Source organism: Gallinula chloropus (genome assembly GCF_964237585.1).
Source record: "Gallinula chloropus genome assembly, chromosome: 2".
NCBI classification, from domain to species: domain Eukaryota; kingdom Metazoa; phylum Chordata; class Aves; order Gruiformes; family Rallidae; genus Gallinula; species Gallinula chloropus.
In genome coordinates, this window is record NC_140086.1 from 99,310,053 (window position 1) to 99,337,518 (window position 27,466).

Sequence of the window (27,466 nt, forward strand, 5' to 3'; positions counted from 1 at the left end):
GCTGGCTTCTCTGGCTGGTTAAGTATTCTTGAGGGGGTTTTAATGCTGGTGCATGTATTATTCCAGAGCAGGATTAACTATAAAGGAACCAAGAGGATTTCTGTGTGTTGTTTTTCCTCAGTAGCACATACAGTTATTTGAGTCATTCTGTTTGAGCAGGGGGTAAGTTGGTTGGTTTTCGCTTCTCTTAAAGTTAAGTCTTAAGTCCCAGTGAAATCAAAGATATTTGAGCACAGAGTTAATTGTATCAAATAAAAGAAGCATACATACTTGCTTAAGAGCTTTGAAAAATTAGGAGCTTATTTTGAACCGATCACAAATGTAATATTACCTCAGACTCTTGTCTGGGGGTTCAACAAAGGACACACGAACCATAGAGAATTCAAAGATGCTGCAGGGCAAACTGTTCTAACCCTGTTCCTTTGGTTTTTATGGTTACAGGTTTTTATACTTACATTGCCAGTACTCGTAAACATGCTGAAGGATCTCTACATACTTCTACTTCACTGGAAAAATATGTTTAATAGTACAAAAAAATTGAAGTTGTTTGTATGAGTTTCAGTCAGGACAAGGTTCTTCACATTCTTCAAACAGTACTTCAAGTTCAATTTGTTCACAAAAGCAATTTTTGCCTTAATGCCTTGAAATCAACAAAAATGACATTTAGTTTCTCACAGCAATAATTTACCAGCTTTAACAATATGGAAACCCACTATTTCTTCTGCATAATTAATGATATTGTGCTCAGGGATGTATTTCTATGAACAACAAATTATTCCCATTGCTATCAGAGAAAACCTAAGAGCAATGGAATTGGTGTCATTAAGAGAACTAATGCTGTGGATCAATGCCTTATTTACTAATGCAAATTAAGCCACAGCCTATCAGGAGTCAACATGCCCTAAAAGATGATGATACACTTCTAACCATTAAGGCTATGCAAAGGATTCATAAATGCAGGAATTATTGCCGAATTTTACAGAAAACTGGCAGGCTCATCCTAATGTGTTTCATATTAAAATGCCTCTGTTGACATTGCTAAATAAGTGCTATTTATGAATGTAAAAGCTAATGATTCTAACTAATATATTGCAAATCTGCTATTCAGTAACATTAGGACTGACACCTCATTACAGCACACCATTTTTTGTGGACATAAGTCCATTAAGTGAGGAACATACTCTAATTTTATCTTAATGCTATGCCTGGAAATCATATATATCACGTAGAATTTTAAAGGAAAAAACTCCATTATGTCCTCATTAAAATTCAAAAATAATTTCTCTTTTCTGAACAAATCTTCAGGGAAGTTCTGACATCAAATCTGGGTAAGGTTTTTCCTTTTTCTGGAACAGTGTCATTGTTGCTGTTATTCTATTACTGCTGACCATCTTCTACCATGGTGTAGTTCATTTCTAATACTACTATACAGTACTCTCTTGTAGTTATCCCTGCAAATTCTATCAGAAAATCTCACCTTGTAAAAATAATTCAATGTTCTTATAGAAGCTATTTATGTTTTCTGAATCAGTCCATAAGAAATTATCATCTCAAGACTCGGTATGTGGGGACTCAAGCTATCTTCCCATTATAAGTTATCCATCACAAAAAATAACATGCTTTATATTTTCAGTATCATAATCTTTAATTTTCTGCTCATTACATTTTTTTCTATCTATGCAACTGCAGCATAGTCATTGCTCTGATCATTTTTTTCACTTTCCTGTGGACTGGTGATTGTCACCCTTGGGTTTGTAGATGTTCTTTCAAGATGGGAATCGCCCTAGGAAAAAGGACAGGTACTGTTAACTTCATCAGGGAACAAAGACTTCACTTCAACACAGTGCTCACACTTCATTCTACACTTTCCACAAGGTGTTCTTAACGTGAAAAAATGTTTTCCGAGAGTGATCACATTAACATCTTTATTTACTTTATACTTATATACCTCCTAAAGGAGAAAGTACTCAAACTAGAGGTTCCCCCCACCAGTTCTTTCATCAAGCATCCAGTTACCCACATATCCTTTCCAAGTGAATGCTCACTCACTTTCTCCACTTCCATAAATAACTTCAGCTTTTCTAAAAACAAACAGAAAAAATCAATATATCAAGCATAGAATAAAGTCAGGGCCCAAGTAAACGTAATGTTCCTCAGCTCTCTTAATTAGGAAAATGTTCTGTCTGTTATACAGAAACAGAAGAAAGCACAGTTGCCAAGTGCAAGAGGGAGAGTTCCTCACAAAGAACAAAGGGAGAGTCTGGTTTTCAGCAGCCTATAGGTAGGGAATATGCATCAAGTTGTTCTGATGCTTAAGAATCTCTCTCTTCTCAGATCTGGATTCTCCCCACCAGACCAAACATTTCCCACACTCTGTTTGCTGGTCCATTCATCGGACAGGGTAGTCTACTTTATTTCTCTGGGCTGCATGCCTCCATCTAAGCCAACAGCATGATACCACCTCTCCTAAATTAAAGGGATATTAGCTTTTGAACTGACTAAAGCCCCTTGCTTTAAGGAACTTGTTTATCTCTACCAATGTTTCAAATTTCTAAGAAAAGGAGATTAAAATTCCACAAAGCAAAGTCAAAATCCTGTTTGAAATGCAATTTCTGTGAAAGCCAACTCATCAGACATGATTCTGCTCTGTCCAAAAAGACAATGTAGTGTGGAAATACATAATGATTATGCTTTTCTGGAAATTGCAAGATTTTGTTATTACTTTTTTTCCAAAACTCAGCATACTCAGGAAATCAGGAGATGCAGATTCATCAAACAGCAAAAAAATCCCATCTGCTTTCTTAGTTGGAGGGCATATAATGTAATTACTGATGTAACTGGATCTATACAGATGGAAAACAGCTTTTTCCACAAACTGAAGTTCTTGTAAATGCTCTCAGGACCTTACCAGGAATGAGCTACTTAGAGACTAGCTGAGAATCCTCAGGCTGAGATGAATGAGGAAAAATAACTTAAGAACAACAAACTGAAAGAATAAACACTTACCTGGTTCCGACTGTCAGAATCCTCTTCTTTTATTTCTTCTTCAGGCTGAAGATCACCTTGGTAGTTCAAGTGCTCCATTCCCTCACCATGTTCTTCATTTTTCTTGCCATTTAAATGGATAAATTCCTCTTCTTCTGCTTGGTCAACATTCTCTGCTTCTCCTGTTTCATCTTCATAATTCTCATTTAATTTCTTCTCGTTTTCTTCCATGTCTCTTCTTTCTCTAAAATTTTCCCCACTTGCCTCTCCATTCACTTCTGGATATTCTTCCTCTTCCCTGTCATTTTCCTCTTCAGCATTTTCTTCTTCATCTACAGTTTCTGCTGGCCTCTGGTGAAAGGAAAAGCAGCAGCATTATGAGGCATTTTTAATCAGAATGCTCACGCAACTCTGAAACGTGACAGACATCAAAATCACAGTTACATCATTAGTGGGGAGTAAGTATGCTAATTCAACGTTTGTCTACATGGAGAGAAAATGACACTCCTGTAGCAACATCCCATAATGCACTTTTGTTCTATATAAAAATGTGTTAATGAGATTTAAATATGTTACACAAGGTTAATCCATTTGACCATACTCAAAGCAAGTGGAATGAGTTAGATTTAATTAATACAGAAAGAGCTACTTTGCTCCAGCTATTCCAGGTTCTCTGACATTCTAGCATTTTGCACTTACTTCTTTACAAGCTGCTGACAGAATTAAATATCATACATCACTAGCCCACAGACTGCTCCCCAAGAAGCATTTTACTTATGGACCAGGCCATGCAATGCCAGTCAGTCCTGCTGTGCATCCTGACTTCTTTTTACATCCACAGAAAAGTAGCAACAAAGAGGAGTTAGACTTACCAGTCACTTCCATAACATCATTCCCCTTCCCAAAGACCCCTATGTAGGATGGCATGATTAGGATTTGTTTGACATGTAGCAAGTAATTTTTCCTACAGAGAGTCAGACCAGCAGACAGGAGGGATAGGAAGAAGAAACTTTAGAGAAAGCTGCTAGAAACATCATTTAATGACAACCTGCAAGACTTATGCACATGCTATCTAGTTTTTGTCACTTGTCTTTCAGTTTCAGGTTTGAAAATTCAGCTGACTATTCAGTGAACCAATGCCCCTGCTGACAAGATGACTTATGTACTTGTACTGGGATTTGAATGAAAATAAAGAGAGGTGTCTGCCTCCCACACAGCCTCATTAGACTGCAAATCTAAAGCAAACAATCTGAGAGCAATAGATTATCTCTTAATCAAAAGTGTTTGGAATTTTACTATCATTAGCATCTCCTTTATGCAGGCAGCTATCTGCTGCTGACCTGTAAGTTATGTCTTCCAAAACTCTCTTTGCCTCACTAACACTAACATTTCAAAAGAATTTTTTCATCACCTTCAACATGACAGTAAAAGCCAGTTCAGCAGTACCAGCAACTGACTGAAGCCCCTCGATGAAACACCTTGCTTTTGCTTTGATATCAAAGTAGCAACATAAAACAACTTTATTATGCCAGTACATAATAAAGTACAATACTACATTGACACAGCTTCAAAAAGGACAAGTTCTCATCCTGTAATAATCCATAGAATGACGAATTAGTAAAAATATTACATGGTCACCTGACAAATAATAGCTCCATAAGTAGTGTTTGAAGTACAGTAGCCTCCATGTGTTTTTTATTCAAGCCTTCCTGACTCACTTTTGCCTGGTAACATCAAATTTGCTTTATTATCAGCAAGACAAAAATTAAACAAGCCAAGGCTTTACAGACACCTTCAAAGAGGACACCACCCAAAGCAAAACTGGGCCAACATGGGTAACCTCTAGCATATAAAAATAGCAGAGAATCCATAGATCCATAAATTCTCAGAAGTTATGTGCTAGTTTTACACGTGTGACCTATTAGGGTTTTTTTTGGTCTGATAAGGAATTAGCAGCTCTGAGGTCTGACCAGAAACAGGGAAGGTGGGACAAATAAAATGCACCAGGCACTGCTAGCTAAAACCAAGTGGGTTTGGTTTTGCTTAGTGACATCTGTTTGCTATGACAGTACAAACACCAAGTGAGGAGAGGGTAAGAAAAGAAGAAAAATAAACCCAGACTGTCAGAGTTAATTGCTGTTATCATCCAATGTATTATTATTTCCAGCTTTTTGTTACTGCCCAATAGCAGGTACAATCAGAAGAGTTTCTGCCCTTTTTTTGACTGTTTTATTATGATGGCTCATTTTGGACTGCAGAAGATGCCAGGTAGACTTTATGCCATGGTGTAAAATACATGTATCAGCGTGCATATGCTTTTACTGGTTTCCTTGCTGTGGAAGCAGTCTTTGGCATGGACAGTTGAGGGCTAGTAACTTCCTAAGGGGGTACCGTAGCTAAACTGTCTACAATAGGTGTGGAAGCAATTTTTTTCAGAGTTAGAATTGAGTAGCACAGAAGATACACACAATGGTATTGAAGTGTACCCAGAAACTCACTGGAAGCTCACAGGGAACTGGCATGAAGTAACATTCAAATTTCAACTAATTTAACCTGACTGGTCAAACTAAATTGCCTGAAAAATAATAGTGTAAAACAAGATCAGTAAAACAAATCCTATGAGAACAACTGTGATGTTTTTATAGTAACTGAAAATTTCAAGATAGCTGAGCATATTACTAGAACAATTACAACTAACAACAAAAATAAAGTCATGTTTGCAGCTAATAATTGGAAAGCAAAATGTGTTCTTCATTTAACCTCCTTTCAAGCTGCACTACATTAGAATAGACATTTCAGACAAGTTAAAATCGACATTGATCAAGAGGAAAAGACCTTCTGCAAGGCAATCTAAAACCCTGTATGGTTCCTACTGCATGCAGAGTCATAGGTAGGCTTTGAAATGTGCAAATGACCACAGAAGATACATTTCAGAACGTACAGCAAACCTAAGACAGAACTGTGGGGATGCAACTGAAGGCCAAAATAGCCTACCAAATCATACCTTGTTCTTTAAATAAAAAGTGTGGTGCTTTCTACTGAGATGAGCTATGCATAAATTAGCATTCTCTACTGTAAGTGCACCTTCTTAACTGAGAGAGATTTTTAGCAAAAGTTAGATTTTTCATATTTAGGGAAAGAGAATATTTATGTGCATATATGCATGCAGGGAGGAAAACAGAAAAAGGGAGAAAAACAGAGGGGTTTTATGGTTCAAAGCCTGTAAATGATGTACATGCTTAATTTCACCTTTTTGAACAGTTCCAGTGACTTCAGTGAACTTGAAATAGTGAACTAAAGCCTACATTAAAGTGCCTGCTGGGTCAGGGTATAATTCAGAGTTCCCTGGAGTCAATGGGAACCTTTTCCTTGAATTCAGTACACTCCAGCCATCCTTCCACCTACAACTGTACAAAATGCCAGCAAAGTTACTGCAAACTGTGCTCTCTCAGTCAGAAGGAATCAGGATGGGCATATTGAAAGCAAAGTAAGATTCAGACTTACATGTCCTTGCAGGAGTTATGAGACTCATTTCTAGAAGTTAGCAAGCATCTTGTATATTTGTGAAAAGGCATTGACATTTCACATATTATTTTTTAGCTTTTCATCAGTTGTCTTTTAAATAAGCAGAAAATTCCCAGTAAGAGCTCCCTATATGGAATGCATTGGCTGGATACCCTTCTTGCACTTGAAAAGACAGAGCTCAGCTTTCAGTCAGCGTGTTGGCTCACATGAAGTTTGGGATTCCAGTAAAAGGTCAGAGCATCTCAAATGCAGAGAACCAACTGTATCTCCAGGCCTGACTGAGGTCTCTTACCACTTTGTACCACAACTGAACGAACATGAACATCAAATATTAACACCAACATTTTGACAGGAGAGATTCCAGGATCATAAGAGTGTACAAGGGGCACTTCAAAAATTCATGTTGGAAGCACCCAGCCAGTTGTAGCCCAGGGTAACTAAACTCATATAGTTTAGGAGAAGTGTTCCTGTGCTACTTTAGTCCTGTGCCCACATCCCAAAAATCTGCAACACTGCTTGAACCTGACAGCAATCAACCCAGGCCTGAAGAAGCATGAGGTGATTACATTCTTATTCTCTGAGGTAATTTTCACGGGTAAGTAAACAACTTCTAAGGCTGGGGACTTTTCTGGTGACTCTGATGGATACTCTTCATTCCTCCTATAGTCAGAACTAATCACAGCAAAGTTTTTAATTTTGCCTTTTGTATGATTGCAAGAAAATAGGAAGTAACCTTCTTTCTTGTACTGCTGGCTGCATCTTTTCAGTGAAGATGAAGCCTTTGCACTTTCCCAGTTGAAAGCAGTTAAAATAACTAGTATTCAAACAGTTCCTTTCTGACTGTGAGCACAACTCTTTGCATGTCATCGACTAGCAATAGATGCACTGACAAAAGACTGAAGTCATTCTCAACTTCGTGCTGGAAACATGGAGCCAGCTGGACTTCTGGAAACCTCCTGACTTACTAGCAGGTTGATGAGGAACAGAGTGAATTTCATTTTGCATTCAAGAAGTATGATTGCTTGATGGTATTTTTAATCTCAGCAAAAACAGAGCGTTTAAAAAAGAAAGATGTATTCTAATTACACTCATCATGCTATCATTCATTAAGAGCTGCATTACCAAATGCCATCATCATTCAAAAGCAATAAGTCAGGAAATCTTCAGACATTGAAGCATTTGGCTTCTTTTCCTCTAGGGATGCTAATGTAACCTCTCAGAAGGTTTACACATGACTGAAACTAGAATATTGAAAAGTGCAGTATCACAAATCATTTCAGGAGGAAATTATTTTGTATCATTAATGTAAAACATAATTTTGCTTTATTGAAGCCATTTGGAGATGTTTACTTGGCTAATGGTCACAACAGACAAACAATGAGGTAGACAACAAAAATCTTAATGGTCACAAATACCGGCATGACTCCATCTCACAAATGCAGCATCAGGAACACTCATCTTTGATTGCACAAAACCTCTCCAGAGCAGAGCTGCCCCTGCTCCTACCCAGTCAGGAATGCTTTGTAGCCACACCACACAGATTCCAACAGCAAAACATTCTGTTCCCGAACAAGATAGGGTTGCTAAGTGACAGCAGCCCTCTTCTCTTCCACATCATTTACAAAACCCAGGCTCTTAAAAACAAGCAAGTGAATAGTTAAGGTTCAGTCTTACAAATCCCACATGGTAAATGTGCTGTTGTTCCTCCAGGCAAAAAAGTTTTTGTCCCCACTACATTTAAACTCCAACCTCTTTATGAGTTCAATGCATCTTTTTTATTTCTTTTTTAATTTATTTTTATTGTAAAAAAATACGCAGCATCTGAATCCACACAGTCTAACTTTTCTTAAGATCAGAGTATCCAGAAGTCCAACTGAATGGAAACTATGTAACTTGAAGTGTAGAAAAAGCAGCTTTTCAAACTCCATTGCTCAGTTTCACTATGTGGTAACTGGAAGCATGCATAACTCCTTAATCACAAGACGGCCATGGCAGACAAGAAAACATCTGATCAGATCCTTACTTTCTTAAGATGTACCTGAATCAACAATATTTTTCTCCATCTATTTCCCTGACAATCACATTCATTTTTTTCATTAACATTATCCATGTCTGCAGAAAAAATTTACCTGAACTTCATGCACTACAATACAGTATGATCTGTTCAACATCGCTGTAGACAAGAAGATAATTGATAAGCATTTTAAAAGAAGCCATACTGAGGTTGCAAAAATACAGATTTTATTTTTTTCCCAGAAACAGACTTCTACAGTGAATGAAAAATGCCCTAAAAGTTAAGCAATTTGAGAAATTGTCTGCTTTGTGATTGCTAGATTCTTTGAAGGCAGGTACAAACAGAGAGCACTAGTTTTACTACAAAACTGCATTTTCAGGCTTCAGAAGAAGTGAGGGCCACACAGGGCTCTAAAGAAAAGATCAGACCTTGCTGCTACAGCTTCAGAAATCTCAGCCATCCAATGCAGAAACTGAGGGAAGATCTGTCTTTCATGCTAAGCTGCAGGGAACCAACCAGAATAAGTTTCCCTATCTCACAAAGACAAACAATAAAATAATTAAGTGTAAATCAGCGGAGCTGAAAGAGGAACATGCAGAGAAAAATCTTATCTGCTTGTCAGCACTCAAAATCCAGAAGGTTTAAATTACAGCTGCATTATTTGTAGTGAAATTTAAGCATAAAAAGTTTTGTGTGCATTCTTTCTAAATGCCACTTTGAAATCCTTACTGATGCAGTGCAAAATGTTTTGTCATTAAGCTAGCCTTTTTAACCAAGGAAAGTCTCCTCGAGGAGCCAGCCAGTTTTAATGTTGAATCAATGCAAACTTTAACATTTTGCCTTCAGCAACAGGACAGATAAACATTTTGTTCTGTTCACTGATGTGAATCTTGGGTCTCTAAAGCAAAATGTATATTCCATAATAGAGACTGCAAAGGGAAGGTGCAGATTTTCTGCTACTGATGATATACTCCAGCTGCAGAGAGAGCACCTAGGGGAGCTACACAATTTCACATCACGGCCCAAGGAAATGGGAAACAGTGAGTGGCATCAGAACTGCATTAACCAGTGGACATGCCTGCAATAATGGAAAGCAAATGGCTAGTGGAAGAACCAAGAGGGTGAACGTCTAAACATAACCCCACAGCAGTGCCCCTTAGGTATCATGTATCACCCAGTGATGTTCACAAACAAACACGGAAAGAGAGAGGGAGATGAGGATGATAAATCAGGGGTGTGGGGTGTGTGTGTGGAGAACAGATTCACTATACAACACTTACATCTTAAGAGCCGGTATCATAAACCCCACGGCAAAGCAGGCTGGCACAACATGCCTGAATTCTGTTGTAGGGATCACACACTGGACAACTTCGTACCACGTAACCCTCACATTTAGCCCACCTCCCGAGGGCTCAGCATGGGAGGGCAACCACCATACTTATGGAAATCAGTAAAGCAGTGCAAACTTCTAGTGTTATTTCAATATTATTACTACCAGATGCTTTTTTATTTCAGAAGTCTGAATTTATTTATATTATTATCAGCAAACTTGAAATAACACACTTAATTCCATTTCAAGTAAGAATCTTGTATTGTATTGTATTGCCTCCCTAGAAAGAACTGCAATAAAACCACCTTTTTTCCTTGGTATTTGCACAATTGATTTCATAATCTGTCATCAGTTCCATGGATATTGACACAGGGTTGTAAACAACCAACCTGGAGCAAGTCTGCATGTCAAAAGAAGAAACTATCTGGTTTTGCATTTGGAAGCTGAAGTCTGGTACAGAATATATAACAGAAGGGTCTGGTTTGGTTTTAGACAAAACACTGATTTTTCCTCCTTGATGTTCAATTACAACTGTCAGCTAGTCTGGAGTAAAGCAAATCCTGTTCTTTTAATGTGTTCTCAGCTGGCAGACAGCATTTTACAGAATAGGACACAAGCAGGTGTCTAGGCAGTATTTACACTAAGTTTAGTTAATGGCTAATCTGGCATTTGTTCAACTGTGTACTTCAAATGGCAAGACAGAGAAGGTGCATAACAAGAAAAAAAGACTAATTTCTATCTCCACCACCTCATTTATGTGGCTGATGGAAATGATAGCGTATCAGAAGTGTCAGCATTCTAGTGAAAACTGGCATGTAAATATTTATGTTTTATGCAAGGTAGTCAAGCCTTGGTTGGCTGTCCTTTTCCATATTTCTAGCAGTAACAGAAGCTGCATGAGTGATAAGGCCATAAAGCTTTACATCACAGAATTTAAAACAATTTAATTTGGTTGTTAATAAGAACCTGAACAAGCAAAATGCTAAATGTTTCCAAGGTCTGTGTAACCTCACTTATCTGGGAAGAAAAAGTACTCAGTGCTACTCAGAAGGACCTGGCTTCTTGCCAGATTACCTAGGAAACTATAAGTGAAATTTTAAAATGAGAAATAACCCATGGCTTGAATTGCAATACATTTTGGTGGTTTATTTAGCTTAGTTGAAAATATGAAAATCAGATTACTAATATGGTGTATTACTGATTTATTTTCTTCCCCTCAAACACACCTGCTTCCAACTATAGGCAGCAAAACCAGCGGGTAGCACCTGAAAAATTTTTGCCTCCGAGGACAATGCATGAGCCTTGCTACATGAAGGTGAAGGTGTCAGGCAAGCTTGCCAGCACAACCCATGCTCACTGGCAACTGTATCAACAACCCTAGCTATCACTGTTAAGTATAGCAGTGACAGCTAGCTGTTCTCCCCTCCCTGGTGACTGGCACCATCTTCTGGCTGAGACAAACTGATGGGACCCAGTGGCAGAGCTGCTTCCTGTAGCACCTCCGTGGAGAAGTAAGGCTGCCATCTCCAGGGCTCTTGGATTTCATATTAATTGCAGTCAACCTAAAAACTAAGACCTGACAACGCAATTTGCACTGTCAAATGCTTTACGTTACCCAGAGGAATTCTTTATGCACCTTCAGAGGCCAATAAACAGGCTAATCATTTCTCAATTTGATTATTACGCTGTCAAGAGCAGGGCAGGATATACTTCAGGATGTCACAAGAAACAAAGATTAAGACGACAGGTGGCATGTTCTACCCCAATGTCAGTACTATCAGTACAACCAACACATCCTAATTATCACAACACCTCACAAGGACAACTGCAATTAACAGGGCTGATGAGCCCAAAGGTGTTTAGCACATAAGCCTCTGCGGCTGGAGCAGCTATTTGCTGTGAAAAGACACAGCTGTAGTATTCCATATATCAGGGACTGGGACAGTCAGGCTTTTGCCTTTTTCCATCACCTGATTCACGCATCCTGAAGAATGGTGTCTATAGAATAGCTGAGCAATACTCCATCCCAATAAAGTGCATAAATCACTGAGAATGATCCTTCTTTGAAACAGTAGTCTAAAATAAAACGGGCATACAGATGTCTTTTCAGATGTGTGCGGTGCCATCCTTCAGCAACTTCATACGTGGCATTTGTTAATGAACAGATTGGTATCACAGGCAGAATATAAAACGAAGTAGAAGCCCATAAAACTTCTGTCTATTTTACTCAGGCATTTTTTAAAGGCAGAAGACAAGAAAAGTGTATCTGTCTAGTATTTTTTTTAACCATATTCAAATGAATTGAAAAAACCCCACAAGTTAAATAGTAAGCACAAAAAAACAAGGCTTACTAAAAAAAAATAATCACTGAAGACTGAAATAATCAAAGATTAGCAAATACAGAACTACAGAAAAATTAGGTTGGAAAAGATCTTTAGAGCAGGGGTCTCCAAACAGTTTTGGCCCCACACCCTTACCAGTAAAATAATTTTGGGCATGTACTCTCAATATATGATCTTTACATACTGATAAATTATATACAGGTACTAACAGTTGTAAAAATTTCTCCCCACACCCCAGTGTGGGGTCTGTCACACCCCTTGGTCTGTGCAGAGAACTGCTCCAGACATCATCTAGGCCAGTGCCCTGCCAGACCAACTTCAAAGTAAAAAGTAGTTGTTTGAGGCCCTGTCCAGTTTAATTTTAAAAATCACTGAAGAGGAAGATTCCTCACTCTCTCTGGATGGGTAAGTGCTTGCAGTTCTCATTGCTGAAATTAATTTTCTCATATCCAATTAGTAGTTTCCTCACTTCAAATTCTGACTGTTGCATCAACTTTTAGCTGTGCAACACAGGGAAAAGTCTTGCTCCATCTTCTCTCTAACTCCCTCTGTCTGTAGCTGAAGAGAGCGATTTGTTCTGCCTTCTCTTGTTTAGTCTTTAAGGTGAAACAACACAATTCCCTAAGCTTTTCTTTGTGTCATAGGCACTAGCCTTCTAAATGTTTTAGTGTGTTGTCGTGTTGGGCTCTCTCCTGTTTGCAAATACCTCTCTCGTACTGGGAAGGTCTCAAAACTGGACACTCCAGCAGCAACCTCAGATGTGTCAAGTCAAGGGAGATAATCCACTCCCTTAATGTCCTGTCTGTGCTCTTACAAATCAGCCCAGGCTGCACAACCTTCATCACCAACATGCTGAGCCATGGTCAGCTTGCTGGCCACAAGAGATGCTGCAGAGCTTCTCTTCAGCCTGCCCATGCTGACTGTACCAATGCAGAGTTACCCTGTTCCAGGTACCTGACTTCCTGTTTCCCTTTGTTGAACTTTATGAGGTTCAAGCCAGCTCGTTCCTTCAAGCTGTTGAGACTGCTCTGAAAGGCAGGCCTACACATCACTTCATAATAGCAATTTGGCCTGGACAAGGCTGCATCCTTTGCCATCATCCTTATTACCAATGAACATGTTAAGAAGTATCAGATCCAGTATCAAACCCACCATCTATAAATATATGCCACTTAAATTTCAACCAACTGACCTTTTAAATCCCATCAAACCAGCCAGTCTTTGATCCACCTTGTAGCCCAGAAATCCAGTCCGTCCCTACCCCCTTAAGGATGTATATTAAGGAAGACAGCTACCATGCTTCTTCCAATTTCTCCTACAAATATGCAAGTCTACGCTGAAAGCAAGATAAATTACAATAGCTGCTCTCCATCCACAGAGACAGTTCTTCCATCTTTGAGGCAAAGAGATTGGTTAAGTGTGATTTGCCCATAGGCAATGTGTAATGTCTCCATACTGCTCCTCAGCAGTCCATCCACCCCCTCTTCTACCTCCCACACTCGACCATTTTTAGTATGATGTCAGGAATCCTGTGTTCTGATCTCCTATGCTCCTCAACGTTTCAGGGCAACCTCACACAGGATGCTGCCTGCCAGTTTCCCCCTGCAAAAAGCCACAGTCCACTCTCTTGAATTCCAGTATTTTTATTCTGTTATTTGCCATCACTTCCCTCTTCAGGGTCTGAAACGCTGTTGTCTCATGGCCACCCCAACTGAAGCTGCCACCAACTATCACACTCTCAACCAGTTTCTCTTTATTCATGAGTGGCAAATCCAGCAGAATGTGTCTCCTAATCATATATCCTACTACCTATATCAAAAAAATATCTCCAACAGACTGCAGGTATCTCCTGGATCATTTGTGCCCTAGGTAGTTAAAGCGTATTTACAAACAGCTATTTTTATCTCCCTCCTTCCTATTTGTTTACAACCTCACATTAACAATTGTTCCTCAGCACTGAGATAGAAGTCAGAAAAATGCTCAGAAATCCTGTGTGTTGTTGGGATGAGTTTTAGCTTGAGAAATCTATTGGGTAAGCTGTAATCCTTTACACTGCAGCATGGATCAGAAATATTAACTAGTGGCCTAGGTGTCTAGCCCCAAGCCATTATGAACTGACATAAAAAGCAAAATGCAACATCTTGTGGTCTGGACAAAAATTTGAACAAGTTGGCAGATCCCACAAACTCATAAGATGAAAAAGAGGGCTGTCTTGTGAGAAATTCATTAGCAGGAAAAAAAAAAAAAGAAAAACAGGTAAGTTTTCAGGAAGTATTTTAAACAGTTCTACTCTCCACTTCATTGGAATAAACTTGTCGATTACCTGTATTATTTCAGTTGACAGGAGTTTCTTTAATAAAAAAAAGTAGTAGAAAGAGAATATAATCTTATATTGAGTTATCAAGACCTATTTATTGCTCATAAGTCTTATGATGAGAAAGTCAGCTAAGTGAGTATCTGGTTGTTCCAACAGAAGAAAGTGCTGGCAGCTTTATCAAAACTTGGATAAATCCATACCTGTTTGTGGTTTAAGACTGCAGGAATTCTGACCTCGATTCTGTCACAGTCTCTTTACACTACTTCACACTAGTATAAAGGGACTGAGACCTATAGGCTCGGCAGGGAGTCTTGATTCTCTAATGCCCTATGAGGGCTCTCAGTGCAGTTCACAAGCTGACATATGATGAAAAAGTGACTGTTATTTGACACAGTAACAAAGAATGGAAGATTTGCTAAAGCTCCCACAAAAGAAACCATATAATTGAGTTGTTGCAATCATTCCTGCAAAATCACGTTATACACTTGAAAGATGCTGCGGAAAGAAGAACAATATACAACCTGTGAACCTAAAAACCGCCATTTATTTAAAGCTCGATCAATACCTGGTCCAGTGGAACTTCTACACGAGTATCTTCATCTTCCTGCACTTCAGCTGCTCCCCACATTTCAGACCGCTCTTTGCTGGCTTTGTAAATATCTTCACCTGCAAAGGGAAAGATAGAGAGTGGAAGTGAAGTCCAATTGTGACACTGTGTGGCACAACTGCTGAACTGCATCAGTTTTGTTGCTAAGCACATTTCTGAGCTAACCCACTGTTCCCTATACAGTTCTTTTAATGAGGTTTTCAGTCTCCCATTACTGTCAATTTGTTTTCCTTTCCTTTTTAATAATAAATACTTACATTCTACACCAATTGGAAAAAGGAAAGGGAACAGAGACTGAACAAAGCCCTGGATCTGAAGTTCCTTCACTTCTGGCAAAGGTCAATAGTAAATCTGAATTTAATACCTTACAACAACATATTACTTCATTTCTACAGTCAATGATAGTGCTCTCTAGTAATAAGCACTATAACACACATCTAGTAGAAATCTCAGGCTCTGATTCAAAAACAAACATGGTGATCCAGGTAAGGAGTAAAAGCTTAACAGAAACAGTGGGTTTAATGCCACTCCCCACTCTTGGGCACAGGCAAGTAGAATTATAGCTGAAATTTGACATTCATACTAAATAGCACATATTGCTAGCTATCAAGGTTAATGTTTACAATGATATTCAATTTTGCAAAGATTTTACACCTTTAATTTTAGTGGTATTTTTCCCCCCAAGTATAAGTAATAACTAGGGGTCTTCGAGGTTTCTACTGTGCATCTTTCAGTATCAGCTAATTAGGAAAGTGAAGACGGGTACATACAGAAAACAATTTCTGAATGACACACATTCCTCTCTCCCTTACCCCCAAACCAAAATCAGCCCAGAAATTAAAAGCATAGATTACTCCAAATCATCTCCCTGTCTCCATCTATCTGGGAAAGACAGATGGTCCTATGTTGATATGTTCACATCCAACATAATAACTAATTACAATAAGAAAGAGGAAAAATACTTGTGCTGGTTTGGATTGCCTCTCAATTCTTCCTAACAGGATGTGAATTCGAAAGCATCAACTGACCATGCAAATTGATCTACATTGCTGAACACTGTTAAATAAACAGCCCTATTTAAAGACGGAGCCACTCACAGAAACATTGAGAAAGAGGAAAAGGAAAGGAGAAAAACCCCAAAATCAGAGAAATCCAGATTCCACCTGCAGAAAAAGGAACCTAGTTTCCCCATTACTTTCTCATCACTATAAAAACTAAGGAAAGTTTATCCTGGAAACAAAATTCAGAGGCACACCATACCACCGCAAATGGCTAACTGGAGGGAGGTGCCAGCTCTTCAAGACGGCCTTAGATCTCTGCTGACATGTCACTGAGCAGACCACCAGAAATGAGAGCCCTTCTCACAGTTTGAAACAAAGAAGCAGAAACAGGGAAGTCTATGTAACATCACAAGTGAGAGTGGTACTGCTGGCTGTATCTTAGGAAAGATATTTTCTGATGACATGTCAGCTTGCATACCTGAGACTCAGTCGCACAGGAGCCTCCCCTCTCCACCAAAAGATCTATATGACTTGTCCTCTGAAAGAACTGGTGTTGGAAATACCACAGGGTTCTTAGCATCACTGATTGAATTCTTATGCTAAACATCTCACACAACTTGAAAAAAGTTCCAACTTCATACTTAGCATGGAAATATTTTTTTGTTCCTTTTTTTTTTTTTGAGTGGATTATTAAATAAAATTCATCTGCTGACATATGTTTCATTGAAACCAACTAAGGACACCCAGTATTTGCTAGTAATATGATGAATCTTGGACAAGCTATGTGTACATATCTCGTTACCTCTTTTCCAAGACAGGGTTTTTCGATAAATTCATTAGTAAGAACATGGAGTAGTTAAGAGCAGAAACAAGAGGTATCTGAATGCAGATACTTTTTAAATAAACAATACACTTCACATTTCCCATTTTTCTGAGCTCCCTAAAGGACAGAAAGCTCTGTTTCTCTTACCTGATATTATCAGTGTTGCCTCTCATAGCAGATGTTCAAATTAGATATAGATCACCACTGTATTCCGAGAGGAAAATGTAATGTGCTCCTTGAAAGCCACCATGATGACCCTCCTAACTCAAGGCCTTCCCTTAAGTACCTTGAGAAAGTAACTTTGTCCTAGATTCCTTGGCTCTCTGAACTATAGAAAGTCAAAGCAGTGTCTGAGAGAACTGCATTTAATATCACTAAAGTTCCATTTAGACTCTGTAATAACACCTCTGCCTTCAAGATCCCCAAGTCTTTTAAGCAAAATGGGAATTGACTGGCTTCTAGAGATAAAAGGAGTTTGGTGCAGAGGTAATTCTCATCAGGTTTTTCTCTGGCAGGGCAGATGAGAAGGTACAAGGGATATGAACATGTGTTGGCCCTGAGGCCAAATCCACAAAATTAATCTCAAGAGTTGAGGATTCTCAATTTTAAAGCATCTCTCCTTAGAAGAGCAGATCAGACTCAGGGCTACGCTGAGTAACCCAGCAACTGAAGTCCACAGGAGGAGACAGATATGCAGTAATTTCAAAAACCTTCATCATGAAACCAGGAGGAAGTGAGGGAGAGAAAACGCAAGTTCTAGCTGTGTCATGCAACCAATTTTCCCATTCAAAAGAGTGTACCCAAAAAGCTAGTAATAAGGAGCTTTCAATAAGCAAATACTGAAATCCCCAAGGGATTTTCTCCAAGCATTTCTAAAAACTGTTTGCTCAGAAAGCTGGTCATAAGTGAAAAAGAAGTTGAAAAGTGCTCTGCACAAACTTCCAGCATCTCTCAAGGATAACACTGGGCATTGCCTTGCACAGAAAGCAGTCTGAAGTGAAACAGCATTATGGCTCTTCTGCAACTGGAAGATGCCAAAACTACATGGCAGGTTGCAACGGGAAAGAATAGCCACCAGAGAAGTCACCAAAAAGCCCACATCAAGGACGTTGTTTTCAGACAAAATGTGAAAGTATCCTATTTTCAGAAGAGCTATATTCTTTGAAGAAAACAAGTAGTTCAAGAATGTCATATTGCAAATGCATACAACACCAAAGACTATTAGTTGGTTTCTGAAAGGATGAGGGAAAATATTTGTTACCAGAAAAGCATAAGAAAAAATATTTAAGGGAAAAAAATGACAACAAAAAGGAAATAAATTATTTACCTTTGTATAAATTTGAGAGAACGAAAGACAAATGTTGAAAACACATGTACCATTAATAGTTAGGGAAGGAATAAAACCATTTAGGTCTTAACTGTGCCAAAACGGGTGAAGAAAAAAATCCCATTAACTAAAAAATGGGAAAGTTTTAACATTTGAACAAATATAAAATTGTGAAGAAAATATCTAGAAATTAAATCAGTCTTATATTAGAACATGTACCCTTCTTTTCTTTTGGTACCAAAGGTGTGAAGGAGTACAAAGATTATAAAATAATTTAGAAAAAATTAACTTCATTAAATGGAGCATTAAGAAAATAGCTTACAATGTAAACATTATTAATGTTGCTACTCCAGACAGAATTTACACTCTTTGTGTGTGAATTTACAAATACCTGGAGGTGGGCAAGTAAGTGAAAGGCCAAGATATTCCTTGTTTATATGATTCTTTGTCAAGATCATGTCAGCAGAGTTTGCAGACCACATTAATCCCAATTATCAGTGCTCTGCAGTCCTCAGCACCTTCTAAGCAAATGTGTTAGGTTGCATAATTTTTCCTTATATTTTATAGTTAATATTTCAGAAATGCTTTTTGATTTAGGAAAAAAAGCACCAGAAAATTATTACTGATGCAATATTTCACATATCTGAATATTTTTTTAGTTTCTACACAGACCTTTAAGGAAGAAAAAACATTTTAGAAAACAACATAAATTAAAAAAAAAAATGTTTGTAAGTCTTTGTTCCTGGAGTGCTGTGTCCAGCTCTGGAATCCCCAGTAAAAGACAGACATAGAGCTGTTGGAGTGAGTCCAAAGAAGGACCATCTGGATGATCATAGGGCTGGAGCACCCCTCCTATGAAGACAGACTGAGAGAACTGGGCTTGTTCAGCCATGAGAAGAGAAGGCTCTAGGGAGACCTTCTAAGTAGCCTTCTAGTACCTACAAGAAAGTTGGATAGGGACTGGTTACAAGGTGACCAGAGTGATAGGACAAGGAGTAATGGCCTTAAGCTGAAGGTAGAGTTAGATTGGATATTAGGAAGAAATTCTTCCCTGTGAGGGTGGTGAGTCCCTGGCACAGGCTGCCCAGAGAAGCTGTGGCTGCCCCTCCCTGGCAGTGTTTAAGGCCAGGCTAGATGGGGCTTTGGGCAAACTGGTCTAGTGGTGGGTGTCCATGCCCATGGCAGGGTGGTTGGAACTAGATGACCTCTGAGGTCCTTCCAACCCAAACCATTCTATGATTCTATTATATTGTTATGGGCTTATATTGCAATGTATTAAAGTTAGCAATAAGTACTGTATCTTATTGAAAAAAAGAATTCCTAGCAGATCCATTAGATGGAACATTTATGCCTACCCCAAGTGGGTCATAAAATATTTTATATTAAACATGTTCCTCATACAAGAGATAGTTCTTACTTTTTGTACCTCAAACTAATTGAAAATTGGCCACAGTCAGAGTCATGGCAATGGCAGGGCAGAAGATTTCTAAAAGGAGGTAGGCAAGGTAGGTAGGTCCAAGCCTCACAGTCAAGCTGTGGCATACTCTACCTATAGATCTAAAATTCAGCTCTATTTTTTTATATACCCTATACAAAGAGAAGTGAGGCAACCTAAGCAAACTTCTCCTATTTTTTCTGACTATTTTAAAGCAGGGACGTGTTCAGTAGTTCTGTCAAAATAAGAAAAAGAACCCACAGATTGTCAAAAAAATTATCACAAGAAGGAAAGGCATTAAAGAGGAGCATACAACTGGAGAGACACAATTTGCAGAGGCTGAAGGATACAGAGGGAGATGATGAGGGCACAGTACTTACGGAAGGAATGTGTGGAATGAAGAACTGTAGAGGAGCAAATGGAAAGATGAAGAAACACAGGTGGTAATTAATGGAAGAAATGGGGTCCAGTACACTGGCAGGAAGGCAAAAAATGGGCTATGTGCAGCAGTAGAGTAGAAGCTTGAAAAAATGAGAGAGAGAGAAAGAAGCCAGCAGGTACCCATTCAGTTTAATCTTCCTTAAAGGAATCTTCCTTCAGAAAAGACTAAGAGGAATGTTGTTTGACTAGTACCTACCTGCAATTGAATTTCTATGTTCAGATGTTCCCACACATACTTATTTGTGACAGAGGCACAACAAAAAGCAACAACGAAGAAATGCTCATTGTTATCAGGCAAGTATTTGTCTTGATTTCTTATTCTTGTTTATTCCTACAATAAACAATATTTAGTAAGACTATGGATAGTGGCTCTAGAGTTGGGGGAAAGAATTCTTAGATTATTTTTTGGCTTCAGGCTGAAGGGATGAATGAAAACTAAAACTGCAAGTGCTTTCCTATGGAGCTTCTTCAAGTGTTACTCTCTCTTACCTCTTCTGCAGCTCTGTAATTCCACAGAGAGAAATACTGATGATATCTCAGGAAGATCCAGACTGCTTCAAGCTCTGAATTCCCCAAAGTCTTCTGAGGATTTTTAGGAAAGGGAACACTTGGAACCTGACAACAGCTCTACCAAAGAGACGTAAATAGTGTCTCAAGAAAGTGATGAACCAACTCAACCTGCCCTACGCAAAGTCAAATGACATGGCTGTTGAAACACTGGCACCTACTTTATGGCTAACCTCTACAGTCAGTAGCAATAGAGCCACATAAACAGTAAGAAGAAAAGAATATTTGTCAGCAGAAAACGGTGGTGAAATTATATGAGGGAGAATGTTCTCAGAAGGCTTAACTCTTTGGAAATCAGGTCCAGAGTCTACAGGTAGGAGAAAGGCAGAATGGTCAGGTTTGGATCAAAACCTTAGAGAGGATGCTGATAGATATATGGTGTGGGATTTCTGATTTAGTACTTGGCTAAAGCCTATTTCATAAAGTAAGTGGCTTGGTCCTCATCTGGTTTCACCAAAGGTAAGAGAAGTACTGTATTCCTATAGGACTTTTTCACCTCTGTCACTTAATTGCAAATAGACAAATAAACCAAATAAAATTAATTTATGCTTCTTGCACAATGGATCTTAATAGGCGAGGACCTTCATCTGCTCTTCTCCTTATCTACTTTGTCTTGTCCTCTTACCCATGCCAGTGACACTGGCTTTGCAGCCTGAGAATTCATTTGGGTGAAAGGGAATCCCCTGACCATTCAGGGAAATTTTCTAGGAATTTTATATTTCTGGCTAATTTCCTGATACGTACAGAGCAGATAAAACGTCAGCAACAGCAAATTTATAATTGCCCAAAGCATTTTCACTAACATGGTAACTGATACATGTTACCAGTTGTCTTAGTACATAGATGATCAGTGCATTGTGCCATCACTCAGTTCATCATGTACAGAAAGGAGCAGTGAACTGGTGAATGTATAACTGAGTAAACCTTGGCTAAAGGACAAAGATGATTTTGTGTCTGATGCCATTCTGTATTTCAGCTGAAATCCTTTTGTACACTTTTATAAACAAGAAAGTTAGATGACTTTATTAAATAGTAATTGACTTATAAATTGAACTAACCCATAAGAAATCTATGTATTTTAAATAATTAAGCATAGCAATTAATGGCTCTTGTATATGTTCCTTTCCTAACCAGCATTAACTGTAAAACATTTATTGCAATGCAAATTACAACATTATACAGTCACTAATGCATTTCAATTTTTAAACTGATTGAAGTTTAGCGGTGGGGATTAAAAAAAATCATTGTAATAATAGCCTGCCCTGAATATTTTATGGAAATCAGAGGCATTTACTAACTGCAAGCTCTGTATGTAAGCAAGGAAGTTAATGTGCCTATAAAAAAAAATAATTAATGTGACTTACTACAGAGGCTGCCTCATAAAAATGTTAAGTCAAATTACAAACAAAATGTTAAAAATCTGTGGCTCATTAAATTGAATAGATTGCTATGAGGAATATGGAGGATGTGTGCACTTATGCCTGTCTACAACATAGTTTTCTTTCCTTGTTTGTTTTAAATTTCAAAGTATGAATGTTGTACAAGGTCCATTCCAACAAATGTCACTGGCTTGATGATAGGTTTGCATGTGTGTACGTGCCTGTGACTTCTGTCATCAAAAAGTAATGGAATTAAAAAGGAAATGATAGCAATATACATAGGAAACTGTTTGGAATTTTAAATAGTGTTTTCTTCACCTGATCCTATTGCAGCCTCCAGCTTCTAAGCAACGAGTTCCTCTCTTCAGAAAATACTGTATTTCGAATAAGATTTCACACCATTACAGAGTGCTGACATCTGACTACTTCAACAGAAACTGCAAAAGGTGCTTTTAGAGGCTGACCTTGTATGCAGCAGTCTAATGACAGGAAATGAGATAGAGCAAAGTAAAACCCACCTCAGTCAGCTGCAATAGCTCAGTCATCTTTATACATAAACAGCTACAAAAACATGAGGCATTATGTCATAACATGAGGCTTTTTTTCCTTATCCCTATTTTGGGTATGTGCCTCATTTATTTTCTGTGTTTCTAAGCATCTAATTTATTCATCTATTTAAATGACAGATCATTAAGACCATTTGCATTTTGAAATTAATAAAACCATTCCCATCAAGCCACATCTTTTTTAATTCCATGCCTGTTCCAAAACTCAGCCTTCTCTTGAGTACAGCTGGGTCCTAAGGGCTAAACTGTCACAAAGCAAATGTAAAAGCCCTGAAACATCTGTCCTGGTCCAGTCATTCCGAACCAAGCATCAGTAGATCTACACTCCATCCTGCAGCGAGTTAAACAGCAGCATGGCTTCTGTGCTGCCAAGTACTATTTCCCCACTTTATGTTTTGTAATTTATTCATTTTACTTAAAGCAAACCATAAAGAAACTCACAATGTGCTAAGAAAGAGGACACAAGGCTGACTATCCTCCTAGTTCCCCATTGGCAGTGGTATATCCTGGCTATCATGATTCAGCACTGTAAAGACAGACACCAACAGCAATGAAGCCTTTAAATTCTTATGATTGCGATTTTATCTCCTGTTATGAAGGAATAAAGCTACAGATCCTATAAAATCTCTGAAAATAAGATGATCTGTCTTTCTTCAGCACAGTTTTTGCCTGCGTTAACAACACAGCAGTGATACAGACTCCGTGTCTATGTTGTTTTGAATCCCTAAAGTTGTCAGCAGGACATGGAAAACATGGAAAAGAACAGTTTTAGCTCACAATGCACAGCTGATGTTTAGCAGTCCAGGTCTATACTCTTTGGCAAGTTCATAATTTTGTTGAAAGCAATTCAGAGTATAATAGCAGGAACGGCTGCCATACCTGATGTTCTGTTATTTAAGGGCTGGCCTTTTTCTTCCTTTTTTTGGCCAATATGAAAACCAGGGAATTCAAATGACTGCTAATTTCTAAGACCTCATAATACTTAAAACTAGATCTGAAAAACTGTGTAGTGGCTCAGCCCATTTCCCATATAGTCCTTTCCCAAATCATAGCAAGAACCCAAACTTCACGTTCTATTATCTCTAGAACTTGTTTTATAGTTTAGATGGGGATTATTCTGCAAGCTGTGCAACCACAATTAAACTCCTGTATTTGAATGGAAGAGGCTATAAAGTGAGGGTGCTCCCTTATAGGAATTTTTTTACTGCGCTTCTGAATTTGATACTTTCCTGTTCTACTTCCTACAGCATACCATTTTCAGAATGTGGTACAAACACAAAATAAGTAGGTTTAATTTTGTGCTTTGTTTGGTTTGCTTTTTTAAAACCTTAAACCAAGATGCTGATAATTAAATATACTTTTGGCATCACTTTCATAAGCCTAAATTCTGCTGAACCCACTGCACTAGTCTAAGCTCTAAACCTCCCATTTCCAGCTGCAATTACTGTCACATATAATACATTCAGCATTATTCAGATTTCTAGCAGTGCAATGAGAGTCCAATCACAATGTTAATAGCATGCCTCATAGGTTACAAAAACCAAAGCATCGCTTCTCCTGGATTTGCACTAAGAAGTGGCGAATTTAAATCTTGCACAAAGAGCTTTCAGCACTAAGAAATTCTTTAATCATCTTGATTTGAGAGGATTATGACACGGATCAGTTCTAATATGAATGGTATGCTAGTGAAATTCTCAGCATATTAAAAAAAGGAATTGAAAGTAAATACATAGCTAGCCCAACTAAATTCTGTTGGAAGATTAGGTTAAGCTTTAAATACAGTATGAGTTTAACACTTCAGATGTTAAGTCCCAGGAAACAGTAATTTTCAGTCTGGCACTCAAAAGAGTAAAGATTCCTCATAACTGCTAAATTGGCAGTGACAAGGACAGCAAAGAACACGGGATACATTTTCTATTATGATTTTTTTTAACCTATTTCAGTACGCTCCAAAATGTGCATGTGTAAACTCACTGTGCAGTTTATTGGTTTCAGATTAAAATAAATTAATCCCACATCAGCAATGGCCAAATGCAGCCAACTAAAATGCCATGTGTCTTTTCCACTGTCCATCAGGAAAAAAATAAATAAAAATCATAAGATGGGGATAAGCACTTCCCTTAAACAATTCAAAGCCTTTGAATTAGAAGGATTTTTTTTTCTTTTAAATAAACCTGCAAAGCCAACTAGGGAACTGCAATAAGGCTTCAGAGCAGACAGTGGAGCCATACTGATCAAAACAGTACTTGGAAGCAGTCACTATCACTGTGTTTCCAGAGTTGGCTTCTAGTTCTCCATGAAAAATCCATCTCTATTTCACAATAAGAATCCTCACCCTATAATGATACTGAAAACATCACAGCAGGACTTACAAACATGATGCAACCAATACTTCAGCATCTGGTCTATACTAGATTTCTAATTTCATTGTCAACTGAGAAAATGGGCAACCCCAGACATACTTGTCTCTCTTTGATGGCAGGAGCCTAGAAGCCCAGCTTAAATTAATCCTCTAACCCTCATACAGTGAGGTGAAGGCAAGATGCATCTTGCCCTCAACAAGTTTCCAGGAGCAGCTGGGACCTGAAGCACACCACAGTCAAGAAACCTTTATGATTTACTGCACTTTTTTTGTTGCCATGGGGAAACAGATTGAAACAAACAGCCTCTCCAAATAAACAGGCTTTTTTCTGTTCATGCCTTCTGAATGGACAAGGCAAAGGTGAGGCCATGAACACTACAGCTAGAGTCTTTGTAAATAATCCTCTTTCAGTTCTTGGTCTTCAGAGTTGTTACTCTGTACTACGACTCTGTTGCTATGCAGAGTCTGAATGCTGTGAGCCCTGAGCAGCACTTTGCCCAACAGCCGGAGGTGCTGAGAAGTCTGATGTGCTCCGTCCCGCTCTTACTTTTGTTCTTCACCCTGCAAGAGCAGAGCTTACAGCTTGGCAGTTGTGGGCAAAGGTAGGAAGAGAACAAAAGTGCCACCTGCACACTTCCCTCTTGGTTTCTGATCCTCAAGCTCATGTTTGAAGCAGTCTTCAAAAGCTACAAGCAAACTGGAGAGCAAACTGCCATGCTCTCTTCTGCTCACTGCATCTCACTGAAATGCTACAGCTGATCAAAGGCATAGTGCTACTGCCTTGCCTGAGAGGGAAGCTGCATCGTCATCATACCCAGGTGAAACAGAAAGGCCTTGATGGAGAACAAACCACCCCTATTACCAGCTTTTAGAGCCCTTTAACCGTCTACTTCAGTCCCACTAGTTACACAACTGCTGCGAGAGTTCGTCTCACCTAGAGACAAGGTGACAAAACAGCACAGAGCGAGGGAAAGATCCTAATGATAGGGAGACATCTCAGATGTCCAAAAGCTTACTTGTCAGGAGAAGGGGGAAGAGCTTGCAGTAATACACAGAACAACAGCCTATACTCTGTCCTTCCAAGTTAATGCAGGTCCTTGGAATGTGAACAAGTACTGAAAACAACCAATGAAGAAAAAATTACCCTTAGAAAAGGGCACATACCCTTCATCTGCCCTCTGGATCCTAACATACTGTCCCAACAGTACAAGCTCCTTTCACACCCAAAGGGAGCATGGTGGGTCCTTAGCATGCACGTAAGTAATGCATGTAAGCACAGGCTGTGTACATATATGCACACAGCACGTCTGAGTGACAGTGTAAGCCATGATCACTTACTTATATTCTGAAACCCAAAGGCTCAGCATTTTAAACATTAACTTCAACAAACCTTTTTTGTTAAAATTAAACAACAGTGTTTTAAACAAAATTTGTGCAGGGCTTGCCTGTTGGCTTACTTTTCTTTTAACTGCCTTAAAGATTCTTGTTCCACAGTTGTAGCACAGTATTCACATTAACTTGTAATGAATACCTAAAATGCAACACCCCCAATGTTTTCTTGAGCTCTTGTCATATTTCCATTATCTTAATACAAAGTACACTGCAATTGCACCAAAAATACTTTTGCTTTAAAAAAAAGCCTTGAACAGTAAATCACCCATTGCAAGTGCACACAAGAACTTCTTTAAGAGCATCAGGACATATATTCAATGGATACATTCAAAGTAATGATCTTACATTAGCCAGAAAAAAGTTGTATTTCACATGCATGTAAAGACCTGGAGACAGAAGTCACTCCAAAAGAGAGCTATAAAGCTATGAACTATGATTTGACTCAAGTCTAAAGAAATGTTTTCAAGCTATGAAGTTACTTTATAGAAATGCCTGTTATACAGCTGATGCATGCTCTTTACAAGCCTGCTCCACAGCACGTGCCAACATCTGTTGCAAAGCTACACATGGCTGAGTACAAAAGGTGGAAAAAATAGTCAAATAAGAATGGCACAGCCTCTCTCCTCCTAAGCTGATTAAAGGAAAAGGCCTGTGATGACTAGGTGGAGGGGGAAACTAGGAAAGCTTTTGTCTTCCCATTCACCAATCCTGAAACTTTGTGGTGACTCCACAAGAGCCTTGGCAAACGAGCACTTCCACAGGTGCTCTCTGAAATAGCCTTTATCATCCTGTAGGAAGTTTCAAAGAGGTGGGAACAGTTGAGGAGTGATGAACTGCCTCCTGTTACACATATTTGTCCACATGTAGGTGATGCAGAGGTATCCAAGCAATTGCTCCAAGTCAAACAGAAATGGAGGTTCAACCCAGACCTCCAGATCACAATGAATCAATGGAGGACAAAAAGGGTTACTCCAAGAAAGACCAACAAGTGACATAGAAAGAAGAGAGATGAAATGAGATAAAATTAATGAAGTGCCACTTGGACCCAAGAAA

General features: G+C 38.7%; 1 protein-coding gene across 1 annotated transcript in view; it reads right to left on the minus strand.

Moving 5' to 3' along the window:
• Positions 1 to 1,502: 1,502 nt before the first annotated feature.
• DCDC2 (doublecortin domain containing 2) overlaps positions 1,503 to 27,466 on the minus strand; it is a 66,402-nt gene continuing 40,438 nt past the window's right edge. The window contains exons 9-11 of the mRNA XM_084279978.1: positions 15,079 to 15,179; positions 3,007 to 3,336; positions 1,503 to 1,783 (exon numbers count right to left, since the gene is read on the minus strand). Coding sequence (XP_084136104.1) covers positions 1,676 to 1,783; positions 3,007 to 3,336; positions 15,079 to 15,179 — 539 coding nt within the window. The 3' untranslated portion in view covers positions 1,503 to 1,675. The remainder of the gene's footprint in view (positions 1,784 to 3,006; positions 3,337 to 15,078; positions 15,180 to 27,466) is intronic.